The sequence below is a fragment of the Pteropus alecto genome, unplaced genomic scaffold (genome assembly GCF_000325575.1).
Source record: "Pteropus alecto unplaced genomic scaffold, ASM32557v1 scaffold6, whole genome shotgun sequence".
In the NCBI taxonomy this organism is placed as follows: Eukaryota; Metazoa; Chordata; class Mammalia; order Chiroptera; family Pteropodidae; genus Pteropus; species Pteropus alecto.
Genome location: NW_006437738.1, coordinates 931,366 through 944,491, shown reverse-complemented (window position 1 = coordinate 944,491; position 13,126 = coordinate 931,366). Strand labels below are relative to the sequence as shown.

The following is a 13,126-nucleotide window of genomic DNA, read 5'->3' as shown; positions in this document are numbered from 1 at the left end:
ACGGGGAGCGCCTGCCGAAGGCGCCCGCGTGCCAACAGAAAGGCCTGGGGCGCTGAGCGCGCAGCGGCGTGGGGACGCTCCAACTTTTCGGGTGGCTTTTCCATGTTCCTGGTGGACGGAGGGGGGCAGAGAACTGGAGGTGGGGAGAGGCAGAACGAGGGGCAGGAGGAGGGGGGGAGCAGAGGGCCGTCTACGCTCCTTCCTGCCCTGGGGTGGGAAGGGAAGGGACGTGGAGGGGGCGATGTGTCGAAATGTCGGCGCGGAGAGCGGGAAGCGGTGGTGGTGGTGGGGGTCCCGCTGGGGAGATGGACCGGGAGCCCTGCCTCCTCCCTGACCGCTGCATTCCAGGACAGAGCAGCGGATGAGGTCATTCTGTCCGGTTCCCCTCGGGCCAAGGCAGCCGGCTCTCCCCTTCCCGCGCCCAGCGACCTTCCACATTCTAACCCCCTGCCCCGCCGAGGAAATGTTTTATGGCTAAATTCTTTCTCGGATTTCCAATCCCCACTGCCCTCTCTACATGTTCTATATCTATATTTGCCACAACCCGCGAAGTTTGAAGCCCATTTTCTAGATGGGAAACTGAGGCTCGGAGAGGGGAAGGGACTGACCTGGAGGTCACCGCCGCACAAAACACGGCGCGGGCACCATAACCCAGGGCTACGGCCGACTTGGCCGGCAGACCCTCCGCCTCGCCGCGTTGGAGGCTCACTTGGCTCTACCTTGGGACGGCGGGGCCAGAAGCCTCTCTCCCTGCCGGGTCCACCTACCACACCTATGGCCCGTAGTGCCCCCTCTTAACCCGCTACTAGTTTTTCAGTCTCTCCACCTTGACGCGGCTTCCCTTTGAGGGGCGTGCGAAACCAGCCCCCAGGGAGTTAACCCCTATTCCAGGGACCGGAGCAGCCCTAACCAAGATAGGGTCCTGCTGTCCATTGGTAGGGGTGGTGTTACCCAGCGGACGCTCTCGGGGAGAGGGGGCTGTGTGCACGCGAGCGGCCTCCAGGATGAGAGGTGACGCCGCTGGCGGACACCACGGCCTGCAGGTGACCCCCAGGCGAGAGCCAGGGTGCGGCCGCCCTCGCCTGCGCCTCTGCCTCCCCCGCAGTCAGACGGGCTCCTGGCCTGTCCCCAGCCACAAGTACCCCCACAGCGGCCCCTGTTGGTCTCGCCTTATGCATGGTCCCTGCCTGGGGCCTCCAACGTCTTTTCGTCATTACCACCAATCGAGTAAACTGCTACCACGCGTCCAGGCCTAACTGTATAGCAGGGGTTCCCAACCTCGGGATCGGACCAGTCCCGGGAGGTGGCCTGTTAGGAGCCTGTCGGCACAGGCCGAGGTGAGCGGCCACCGAGCCTCTCCCCAGTGCTAGCGTCACCGCCTCAGCTCCACCTCATCAAGCATTAGATTCTCATAGGAGGACCCGACTCTGGTGCCAAAAAGGTTGGGGACCGCTGCTCTATAGGGTACATATAAGGATTCCTGAGAAACCGAGGCTGCATGGTGACTGACTCCTCTTGTCCAGGTCACAGCACAATGCATCTGCAGAGCTGAGCCTTCCCTGCCTCCCAGGCCTGCCCTTCCCGTGCTCAGTGGCTGTCTGGCTGGCCGTGGCTTCCTCAAACAACTCTCCCCTAAACCCCTGGAGCCTTCACCCCTCCCCCACAATTGGTGCTGATGTTGGGAGGGCCCCAGCCAATCACTTTTTCTGCTGTGTGACCTGGAGCAAGTTAATTCCCTTTCCTTGCCTTCTTTTTTTTCATCTGTAAGATGGGTGTTCTGAGCATCAGCAGGTAGTATTCCAGGGCTAGCGAGGGGAGACAGGCCTTGCACCAGGACACCCAGAGCTCTGCTTACTCCAGGGCCAGGTGGGGCACAAGGTGGGGCACACTTGATCACCAGCAATACCCTGTGGTCAGCATCAAGTGCCAAATAGACTCCCCGGAATAAGAGATGCTAGTGCGAGGATGTTGGATTTGGACCTAGAGCTACCCGCTCCAGCAACGGGGCATCAATTACAGCGCCTTCCGCTCTTCAGACTCTCCTGGGAGGGGACCAGCCTTTGATGCCCTTCTTATTTTCCATGTGGGAAAAACAGATCTCCAGTGTCAGGGCCCCACAACACGGGCAGGTGGAGACCTTCTGAAGATGCCCAGAGGCATTTGGGAGGTGAGATCATCACAAGGCTGGGGCAGAAGCTGGTCTCTCAGGTCACAGTGGCCATGGGAGTTGGGTGGGAGCTGGACCTCTTTTTTGATGGGAAAGGAGGGACTGCTTCAAGAAGCCAGGGCAGTTAGGGGCTAGGAGAGAGGCGAGTATGGCCACATGGCAGACGGAGTGACGCCCTCCACGTGATATTTCAGAATGAGACCCCTCCCACTTCCTTCCCCCAGAAATTCCTCCCTCATCTTCGGAGCAGGGAAACCTGGCCTGTACCATGTGCCTGCCATGTGACCCTGGCCAATTCCCATCCCTCCGAAGGGCTCTCCCTGCGAAGTAGGCTAACCCTGCAGCTCTGCAGGGCTGTTGGAGAGTCGGATGACATCATGTCGTGGTTGGCCAACTGCAGAGCGCATCATAACTACAACAAACATTCCACGAGGACTTCTTGGTGCCGGGGGTGCCAGGGAAAAGGGTGATTCAGAACACACGCACACACCCGCCCCGAGGAGGAGGAGTTAGGGTTGGGGGAGGATCGGACGGTGGGAAGGGAAGAGAATGTAGTCGGAAAACAAAGCAAGCTTTGTTTTATTGCCTTCTTTGTTTTTATCTTGTTATCTAACCTATTTTGAATTTCAAATAACAGTCAAAGGGAAGTATTGAGATTTTTACGCTTGGAGGTGGCAGCAATTTTTTTTTTTTTTTTTAAGTCGAGACTCAGATCTAGGTGTTCTCTTAATGATTATTATCAGCTGAGGTCCCAGGCCTGTGGAGGTGAGTGACTTGCCCAAGGTCACGTGGTGAGGCCACCAAATCCCCCACTCGGAAGGTGGCAAAGGGTGATCCTTTAGCATGAAGTTATCCTGTGGCATGCGGATCTCCTGATTAAACCGGTATTGATTTGGCACTTGCCACGCCGAGTGCAAAGCCCAGGCTGGGTGCTGGGAAGGAGGAAGGCAAGAAAATCCAGGTGGCAGCCCCACCCTCGGAGTGTTTCGCCGATCTGGGGAAACAAGACTGGGCTCCAGGAGCCAGTCAAGAGCTGTGTGAGTCAGAGGCTCTGAGTTCAAGTCTCGACTAGTTCTCTTGATGTGACCTTGAGCAAGCTTGGACCTTCTCTGGGCCACAGGAAAACCAGAGGTTAGACCATAAGCCCATAGGTGTCCTTCAGCCTACACTTTCTAAGATACTAGAAGAGATAGGGTCAGACCAAGAGAAGCCTAAAGAAGATCAGGGCCGTGGGGAGATCGGGAGGGGCGGGAGTGGGCAAGAAATAGCTTTTGGCACCAGCTGAGCTTTTTCCAAAACTTGTTCCCTGACGACAAGACTCCTATGTACTGGGACGAACTATGGGGAATATGCTCAGGCATAAGGAGGCATCTGGAAAAAGCCACTTTCGACCACAGGATCCTTTTTCCAGGAAGCACCTTGAAGGCGGAGGGCTCTGAGGAACCTCTGTTGGGCTGTTTACACAGGCTTTCACAAAGCCTTTCCTGGGCACCGCCTCCCTCCTAGCCACTGAGTCGAGACAATTTAACCCATGGAGAAGGGAGGTGACTTGCAGGAGGCCATGTAGGTTGGGACTCAAGGGATCTGGATTTGAGGGGCCCCGTTTCGCCATTTTCTCCTGTGTAGCCTCAGGCAAGTCACTTTAGTTCTTTGTTACCTCTGTGTCCCCCTTCTAATATAGTTCCTCCCTCAGGGCTGTCGTGTGGGTTAACTGAGTGATGAGCATAAGTCATTGGCACTTTGGAGTTTCATAAAGGGCCCTGTACAATTACCATCCACATCTTAAATGTACAGCTCGATGAATTTTTTGTGCCCAGTCAATACCCACTCAAAGGCAACCCCTATTCTGATTTCTATCACCATTGTTTAGTTTTGCCCATTCTTAAATGTCCTATACATGGAGTCACACAGTGTGTCCTCCTTTGTGCATCCGCTCAGCGTTTTGTCGGTGATCCCCACCCCTGCTGTTGGCTGTCACCGTGTGTCCTCTGTAGCTATTTTTATTTGGACTGAGGATCCCCCAGGCCCGCCATCACTCTTCTCTCTGTCTGTCTTTCAGGTCTACACCCTGTCGCGTTCGAGGCCCGTCTTATGCCTCCTTTGTTCTTCAATAGAACATCTACTGCTGCTTCCACAGGTCCAGGAGCCAGGCCTCAGGGACGGACAAGCCATGGACCCCTCACGGTCTCAGCATTTGGGGGCAGCACCTTAGGAGAACAGAGGGACAGCCTCCGTCCACCCCCTTACACTGAGAAGAAAGGAGCTGAGACATAAACCCTGATCCCAGCCCACCGCCCACCCCAGGCCCCAGGTAGGCATGGACCAGCAGCTGTGAACAGCCGGAGCCGATGCCAGGCCCCCAGGAGGCCAGAAGAGCCCCTGCCATGAGCCTGGGCAAGCTCTCACCGGTGGGCTGGGTGTCCAGCTCACAGGGGAAGAGGCGGCTGACTGCAGACATGATCAGCCCCCCACTCGGGGACTTCCGCCACACTATGCATGTGGGCCGTGGCGGGGACGTCTTTGGCGACACCTCCTTCCTCAGCAACCATGGTGGCAACTCCGGGGGCACCCACCGCTCGCCCCGCAGCTTCTTGGCCAAGAAGCTACAGCAGGTGCGCAGAGTAGGGGTGCCACCCAGGCGGATAGCTTCCCCGCAGGCATCCTCACCTGCTCCACCTGCCATCTCCCCCATCATCAAGAACGCCATCTCCCTGCCCCAGCTCAACCAGGCCACCTACGACAGCCTTGTGGTGAGCAAGATCAGCTTCGACAGCAGCCATGCTGGCTCCACGGACGGCCACTCCACTTACGGTGAGGGCCCGGGTTATTTCCCATCTTTCAGGTGCTGAGGCCCAGAGGGTTTGATGGTTCAACCAAGCCTCCAAGTGAGTTTTTTTCCCCACAGTAGTTAGATATTAACCGTGGAGGTCAGGCCCAAACCTCAGACCATGGACAGGGAAGGGGTCAAGGAGTGGGAACCAGCTCACTCTCCAGAAGACACTGACAAATTTGGAAAATCACTCACATGGACAGAAGCCAGAGGCCTTCCTGTCCTAGTGGAGAGAAGCAGGTGCCCACTTCACTCTGCTGGACAGCTCACCTGGGAACACAGCTCTTGCTGCCACCTGGTGGCCATTTACTGCCCTGAAGCCTTGCCACAGCACCAGTGGCTGCCTGTCTCTAGTGCTCCCCGTGCAGGTCACTGCTCAGAACCCCACTGAGGTCTGGCCCACAGTAATCGCACTATGTTTCAGGCCTGGTAGTCCTGGAGCCAGGGGCTGGACCTGTGGAGGGCATCTGCCTGTTCTTTGAGTCTTTAACTTCTGTGCAGTCAGACCCTAGCTGCTAGTTCCTCCCTGTGACCAATACACATGCTATGGGTTCACCTTCAATGATGGGCCACTGTCATGGCAGGAAACCAGGGGCCATAGCCAAGTTCACAGCTGGGACGGAGAGTTGGGACATTTAAGCACCCGGCGTGGCTCCACCCCACTGTCATGGCAGGAAACCAGGGGCCATAGCCAAGTTCACAGCTGGGACGGAGAGTTGGGACATTTAAGCACCCGGCGTGGCTCCACCCCATCAAACTGTGGCCCTTCGCCTCATCCCAAACTAAGCCTCACTTTCTTCAGCTGCAAAATGCAAATGAGGAGTATGTCAATTTTCAGCTTCCAGGGTTGATGGGGGGCATCACACGAGAGACTACGGGGTTCACTGTTCTGGAAAGATGGGAGAAACTGAGGCCAGATCGCAACGTGGGGTTGGTTCTGGCTCTCCCGTCCTCAATTCCTGGTTAGAGACCCCAGCTCTGACCCTGATCCCCATTTCTCTCCTAGGCCCAGACTCCGGGTTTTGCACCATCTCTCGCCTGCCTCGCCCAGAAAAGCCTCGTGACCGAGACCCAGACCGTGATAGCTCCTTCCCCTCTGAGCCTGAGCTCCGACGCTCTGACTCCCTCCTGTCCTTCCGCCTGGACCTCGACCTTGGGCCCTCTCTCCTGAGCGAGCTGCTGGGGGTCATGAGTCTCTCAGAAGCCCCTGCAGCTGAGACCCCAGCCCCAGCCTCTGCTGCAACGCCCCCAGCCTCAGCCCCTGCAGCAAACCCCCCAGCCCCTGCCCCAAGCCCTCTACCCCGTGGACGCTACCCTAATGGGGTGACCGCTGGGTTGGGCCCAGTGGCTGAGGTGAGGGTCAACCCAGTGGGAGAGTGTCCTCGTGCACCTGCTGCCGTGGCCCCTGGAAGGCACTGGGGAGCAGGCTGCGGTGGCAGCTGGGACAACTGCCACGACACCGAGATAGATGCTCAGCGGGAGCTGGCGAAGGTGCCACCCCAGGCTCGGGCCTCTTGGGAGAGCCTGGATGAAGAGTGGGGGGCACCCCAGGCAGGCAGCAGGGCCCCCGTGCCCAGCTCGGTGCAGACAAACACCTTTGAGTTTGCTGACGCTGAGGAGGACGACGAGGTCAAGGTGTGAGTGGCCGAGCACGGGCTCGGGAAGCTGCCAGGCCTCGGGCCACTTTCCAAGAGCCCAGATACAGAGCCAGTCCCTCGCCTGACAGCTAGGTGCTGGCAACGACAGATGGGAGGACCCAAGTTGCCCCCAAACCCTTCCGCGCCTCTGCAGGACAGACATGGGAGGGAGGCCAGGCTCGTTTTGGGACCTGGGTGTTCTGGAGAGCCCTGCCAGGCTGACCTGCCTCCCCCTGCTGCCACTCTGGACCCTGTGGCCATTCCTTTAGCCCTGCCCCCAGTGGCTGGAAGGCCTGGCCTCACAGTGCTGCCTTTGTGCTGGGGAGCTGTCCTTGCTGGGTGGGGGGTAGGGAGCATACCACACAGGGCCTTTGTCTCTTTGCAAAGGGACCGCCTGTCATCCTGGAGCTGCCCCCAGCAGGGTCCCTCTGCATCCTTGAGCCCTAGCCCTCGCTAAGGCTGCTTCCCCAATGTTCCAACCTGAACCCCTACTTGTCCCAGAAACCTCAGAGAAAAATCAGGGGTAACCTCCCCGCTTCCTGCGCACCCCAGATCTGCCTCTGAGTCCTGATTAAAAAAGCTTTTTTTGATAAAAGGTGTCCTGTAAGATGTTTGGGGATCTGGGAGAACAGCTCAGCTCATTCATTCAGCTCCAGTTTGGAAGCCAAGGACCCCCCAGGGCCCCCAGGGAGGGGAGGGACCGTGGCTGGGTAATGAGTAACCAGGCTGGAATGAATGTTCCTGAGATAAGAGGCCCAGGTGGGAGCCTTATCTGCAGTTCCTGGAACAGCCCCTGGCCCAGGTACCTGGAACCGATGCCTGCCTCATAATCCCACAGGGTAACTTGTCACTTGCCCTTGTGATAACCAAGGACAGACAGGCAGGAGTGGGTGCTTAGAGGAGTTTGGGAGCATGTCTCCACCCCCACTTGGCAGTCCTATGACCTTGTGCCTCAGTTTCCTCCGTATCATGAGCATTAAAACGCTTGGAAAACACTAACCACAGTTTCTGTCAGAAAGGTGGATAAAGGTGAATTCTTTAGTTTGTTCTTAATCTCGAGGGGAGAAAATTGAGTCAGAGGGGCAGGAACTGCAGGTGGGGAGCCAGGACCCAGGGGCTGCTGATCCGATGTGACTGGGAAGAAATTCAGGATAGGGTGGCAGATGCTGCGTCCGTCATCCGGAGAGGTGCTGCCCACTCAGTCAAGCTTGAAGGAGGAGATGTTGAACCCGCCCGACACGCTCAGGTAGCTCAGGTGGCTGTGGCACAGCCTGTTGGGAAAGGTCAACTGGTGCCCGTCTGGCAGCTTCACCTTAAATATGTCACTCTTAAAGGTCACGGTGAACTGCAGTGGGAAGGAAGGTGTCAGGGAGTCAGGAGGCACCTGGAAATGGGCCAAAGCAGTGCCCGGTGGCTCAGACCGTGCCAGCACGTGTCTGGGCCAGTGTTCCCTTTGTGCTCTCTCTTTGACATCGTCCTCAGGCCCCTTTCCCCTTTGACCTCACCTGGACCTCTGACCCTGGGCCGAAGCATATGTGATCTTCCCTTTGCTCCTGCCCCCACTGGTTGCCATCCCATGAGTTGCAGACGATGGTGGATTCACTGAAGCGTGGGTTGAAATGCAGGTCCAGTTTATCTGTTCCTTGGCCCAGGTTAATCACAAAACTACAGAGGAAGGAGTAACAGGTAAGGGTGAGGGGCCAGCCCTGGGTAAAACGGCTTGGGTCGCAGAGTCTTGGTTGACCATGACCTGGAGGAATCACCAAAGAAAAAGGTCATGTGAATTGAAACAATGAATGTACCTTAAAACAATGAATGTGACAATGTGGTCAGACTGGGCACTGGAGTATCACCTTCCATTAGGAGCATTAGTGACAGTTTCGAGATTTGGGAGTGTCTAGCCTCGAGAAGAGAATTGCTGTCCTTAGCTATCTGAAGACCTATTAAGTTCGACGTAAACGGTCATCAGCTTAAGGGGAGCTCCCTGTCATTCAACATATGGAATCTGGGGTTGTGTGACTTCTTGGTAGGACCACTACAGAAGCCTGGGTTAGACCAAGGTCTCGGAGTGGGACATTCTGGGCTGTGGGGTGCCTTCATTGGGAGGTCTCAGACCAGAGATAGCCCACTTTTCTGCAACCTGATGGACCCAACTAGGACAAAATGGTGACTTTTCTCTTGGCTCCTATCCCAGCTGCCTGTCCCCTCTCCAAACAAAAGGTGATGGACATCCATCCCAAGAAATGCTGAAACTAGTCTACACACGGGAGAGCCCAGTGCTGAGCTGTAACTGGCCAGGTGGATAAATGTGTCTGCTTCTGATAGGGAGGATGCAAACCAGGCCACTTGGTACCCCCTGGTGGCTGCCCCTGGTTTAACGTGTGTGAAAGGCTGGCCCCAGCTCTCAGCTGGGTAGAGGGTGGTGTCCCTGGGTTCTGAGTTTTCAGGGGGTGGGCAGAGCTCCAGGGGCTTCTCCACCTGCCCCTTCAGTGTCTGTTGGGGCCAAGGGATAAAGCATATGGTGTCAGCTGTGAAATTCTGAGGGTCCCCCACTTAGCCTCAGATAGGAAGACATGTCCAAACAGGAAAGGAGCCAACAGGGGTGAGCGAAGATGTAAAAAAGGTCCGCTTAGCCTGAGGTCACTCTCATCTCTGACCATCTCCAGGCTGCCCCACCTGTCCCCACTTCTCGGCCTGTTCCGGGTAGACAGTCCTCCCTCTCTCTCCCACACCCCAGTACCCCCCTTACTCACCCATCAACATCATCAGCGATCTTGCCCTTGATCTTCAGGGTTGTCCCCAACTTCATGTCCATGTTCGTAATCTCAAACTTCCCCTGCACCAACAGAGAAACCTTCTGCAAAAACGTCAATCACACACACGCCCAGATGCTGTTCATGAGCCTTATCCCATCTCGACTGGGCCGCAGGTCTCGCTCTCCCCCTGCGCATGCGCATGGGGGCGCTGAGCTGGAAAGCGAAAGAGCCAGCGTGCTCCGATCCTCCGACTGAAGCTTCCCGGAGCCCTGTTCTTGCCCGTTTTCCTTTGCTCTCATCCATCCCAGCCTGATCAGAAGAACAGCTGGATCAGGAAATGAAGGGCCCCGCTGAGGGAACCTCAGTTTGCCCCTCTGTGAAATGGGTAGAGTGGTCCCTGCTGACCTCACAGTGTTCAAGTGATGAAGGCACAGTGGCCTTAGCAGAATCCCCCAAACAAAGATATGTTAAATGACCACACAAACTTGAACTTAATTTCCTAACAGAAAAAAAAAAACTGTATCGAAGGCATGCAGGTCTTGATCCATCCAAAACTAAGAATCTGTAAAACTCTAGAAGTCACATCTCTGAAATGTCCATCAAAAGTCCCTCTCCAAACCTCACTTTCCTTGCCTATAAAATGGGCTAATTTGATTTATTCGTTCAAAGTAAATGGATACATCGCTGACAGACGCGGTTGAAGGCCCCGAAGTTAGTATCACCCACCTTCAAGCTGGTTGGGAGAATCTGAGATGGTGTTCGTGAAGCCCCACACATAGGGCCCAGCACAGACTAAGGCAAATCGAGGGGCGGCCATCATTATGCTCACTCATTGTCATCCAGAGTCGGGGGGACAGCTGGACAAACAAGGATTCCTGTGGGAGAGTGCAGGCCTGGCCTCTAGGTCTCCACTCAACCAAGTCTGAGGCCCAGACAGAGATAGGAAAGCAAAGCTGGGGTAGGATGGGGACAGGTGTCAGCGGCCCCGGCCTAGTGCCGGCTCCGCCCCAGACTGGCTCAGTGACCTGAGCTGTGCTCCTTTCTGGTCCTCAGTCATCCCATCTGTAATATAAGAGACTTGGACTAGGTGGTCTCTGGAGAAGGAGAAAAGAAAGAGGGTGATTGAGATGACCAAAAAAAGGAGAAAATCAGTAAAGTGTGCCCCAAGGTCCTCCCTGAGAGGCAGAGGGTGTGGGGAGCATCATCCCTTCCACACTTGACCCCCTCTGATTGCACTCAAAATCTGCATCTCGCCTGTAGCGGCTTGAAGAGTGTCTCCCCAAAAATGATGTCTATCTTGAACCTGGGAACGGGACCTGTTTGGAAATAGTCTTTGCAGATGTAAGCAAGTTAGATGAGCTTGTACTGGTTTAGGGTGGGCCCTGAATCCAATATGACTGGTGTCCTTATAAGAAGAAGGAAATTGGGATCCAGAGACACAGACTCACAGAGGAGAAAGCCAGGACATTGAAGATGCAGGCAGAGGCTGAGCGCTGCGGCTACAGGCCAAGGAATGCCACAGGTTGCCAGCCACCACCAGAAACTGGAAGAGACAAGACAGGATCCTCCCTAGTGTCTTCAGAGAGAGCATGGCCCCAGCCCTGCCGACACCCCAATTTCAGACCTCTAGCCTGTAAGAGAATAAATTTGTTGCAGCAGCCACAGGAAACTCATACACCATCTAATCCTCAGAAGAAACCCTCTGTGACCCAATTCCCCAAATTCAGGAGACTGTAGCTCAGAGAGGGGCAGTGACCCATCCAAGGACACACGCCAAGCTATGGCAGAGCCAGGTTTGGAATCAAAGCATCAGGGACCTCGAAGAGCATCCACTCAATGCCCTGCAAGGTCACAGGGCATTGTGACCTTGGGCAATTTAATCTATGAGCCTCGGTTTCTTCATCTTTACAAAGCTCAACAGATGTTAGCAGTTATTATTGCTGCTATTACTATTATGGACGAGAAAACTGAGGCTAGAGAGGGGAAGAGACAGGCTCAGCATGGTGGTGGAGAAGCAGGGAACCCGCATGCTAGAGGGCCGTGGAGATGATCTGTCCTCACTACATGGAGATGATCTGTCCTCACTACACTGCCGGGAATCAGGCCTGGGGAAGGGCAGCGACACTCTTCCCCTAGCGTCCCCTCCAACCTCCATTCAGGCAAAGATGTGGTGAATACAATGGGTGGGCGGTGGGCAAGCCAGCATCCTCACCAACATGGCAGCAGCTCCCCGGGGGCAGCTCTCAGTGACTCCTGGAGGCCTAGGCTCTAGGTCTCCCCTCACAATTCCAGCTTATACCCTAGAATATTATACATTAACTTCCCCAAAGCCATATTATACATTAACTTCCTCAAAGCCATAAATGGGGACTTTGGTCCCTTTTTCCCGGGTATCACTCCACCCACATCTCCCAGTATCTGGAACAAATAGGCGAGGGCTCCTCACCCAGCCCGGGCATCCTGGCCTCCCTCCAGTCCGGCCTCCAGCCTCCTCTGGGAGTCCGTGTTACCAGCGCTAGGTGAGTTCGGCAGGCCCCCCAGCATCCCCGAGCCTGCTTCCTCGCCCTTAAGCAGGGAAACGTGCTTTGCAAAACACCTCTGAGCTTCTTGTTTTCTGTGATATCAAGATTCACGTTGAGAGCGCTTTGTTTTGTGTTCTCCTCTCACCCCGTGATTTTGCTGATTGTACGTGTACGTTTTAAAAGCAATACTCAGTGGAGTCAAAGGAAATATCTAGAAATATCTACGAAGTGGAGACAGGAGCGAGAGGGCTGAGGTTGGGAGGTCGCTGGCGACTTAAACGCTTCCCTCTTTGCTTCTGCTGCTTATGGAAATGACATGCTTACCACTGGCAGTCAGAGCTGTGAATGAAGGAGAAAGCCATCACCATAACCCCACCACCAGGAGGAAACCTGCTTACTCTATTGGCACATTTTCTTCCATTGGTGGTTTTCTATAGGTTTATATCTTAGACACCTCTCTGTCTGTGCAACTGTTGATCCCACTTCATTCAGTAAACATTAAAGCCCACAAATCTATATTTTAGAACTATGTTTTAATGGTAGTGAAATATTCCACCTTTCAATGACTAAGTTTATGCAGCCAATTTCCTTCTGCTGAACACTTACATTAATCCTAAATGTTCGCTATTAAAAACACTGCTGCATTAAATCGATTTGCATTGTGACAACTTATTTAGGGCGGATTCCCAGAAATAGGATTTTTCTGGAGCCCCGGTTTGGCAAGCCAGAGCACTTTCCATTAGAGTCAGTGGTGGCCCCTCTGGGCCGAGTGCTGGGAGACTTGCCCAGCCGAGAGCCCTCCCATGCCAGGAGCCAACAGGTGGCTCACTGCCCAGTGCTCACAGGAGATACCACCTGCAGTCCTCTGCCTGCCTGGGGAGGAAGGTGGCATCTTCATTTTATTCATGAGGAAATTAATTCCTTGTTGGCCTTTCTCCCAGCGCCATGATAAATTTGAGCAAGATAAGGAGCTTTAAAGTGCTTTATACAGAGAAGGAAACTCTCTGATCAACGAAAACTATGCCTTGTAAAGGTGATATTTTTCTGAATCTAGTAATAATTCTAGCTCACTGTAGACAGTTTTGAAAAGTGCACAAAGTAAAAAACCTAAAAGTTCACTGGTTTTAGAAAAGTCTTTAAAGACAAGGGACACATTTCTGAATTGGGAACTTTTCTGAGTGTATGTTTTACATAGAAAGTTTTTAAGGAAGGAA

General features: G+C 54.7%; 2 protein-coding genes across 2 annotated transcripts; one reads left to right on the top strand and one right to left on the bottom strand.

The window, feature by feature from the left end:
* The first annotated feature begins 977 nt into the window (after positions 1-977).
* CDC42EP1 (CDC42 effector protein 1) lies at positions 978-7,229 on the top strand. Its single transcript, XM_006914755.3, has 2 exons — positions 978-4,978; positions 6,004-7,229. Exons 1-2 carry the CDS (start codon positions 4,516-4,518, stop codon positions 6,636-6,638), a joined length of 1,098 nt encoding a protein of 365 aa, XP_006914817.1. The 5' UTR covers positions 978-4,515; the 3' UTR covers positions 6,639-7,229.
* Positions 7,230-7,832: 603 nt separating this feature from the next.
* LGALS2 (galectin 2) lies at positions 7,833-10,207 on the bottom strand. The gene is made up of 5 exons (XM_015591613.1): positions 10,117-10,207; positions 9,519-9,577; positions 9,388-9,470; positions 8,140-8,299; positions 7,833-7,979 (listed from the first exon to the last, which is right to left on the bottom strand). The coding sequence occupies exons 1-5, from the start codon at positions 10,205-10,207 to the stop codon at positions 7,833-7,835; spliced, it is 540 nt and encodes a 179-aa protein (XP_015447099.1).
* Positions 10,208-13,126: the final 2,919 nt, after the last annotated feature.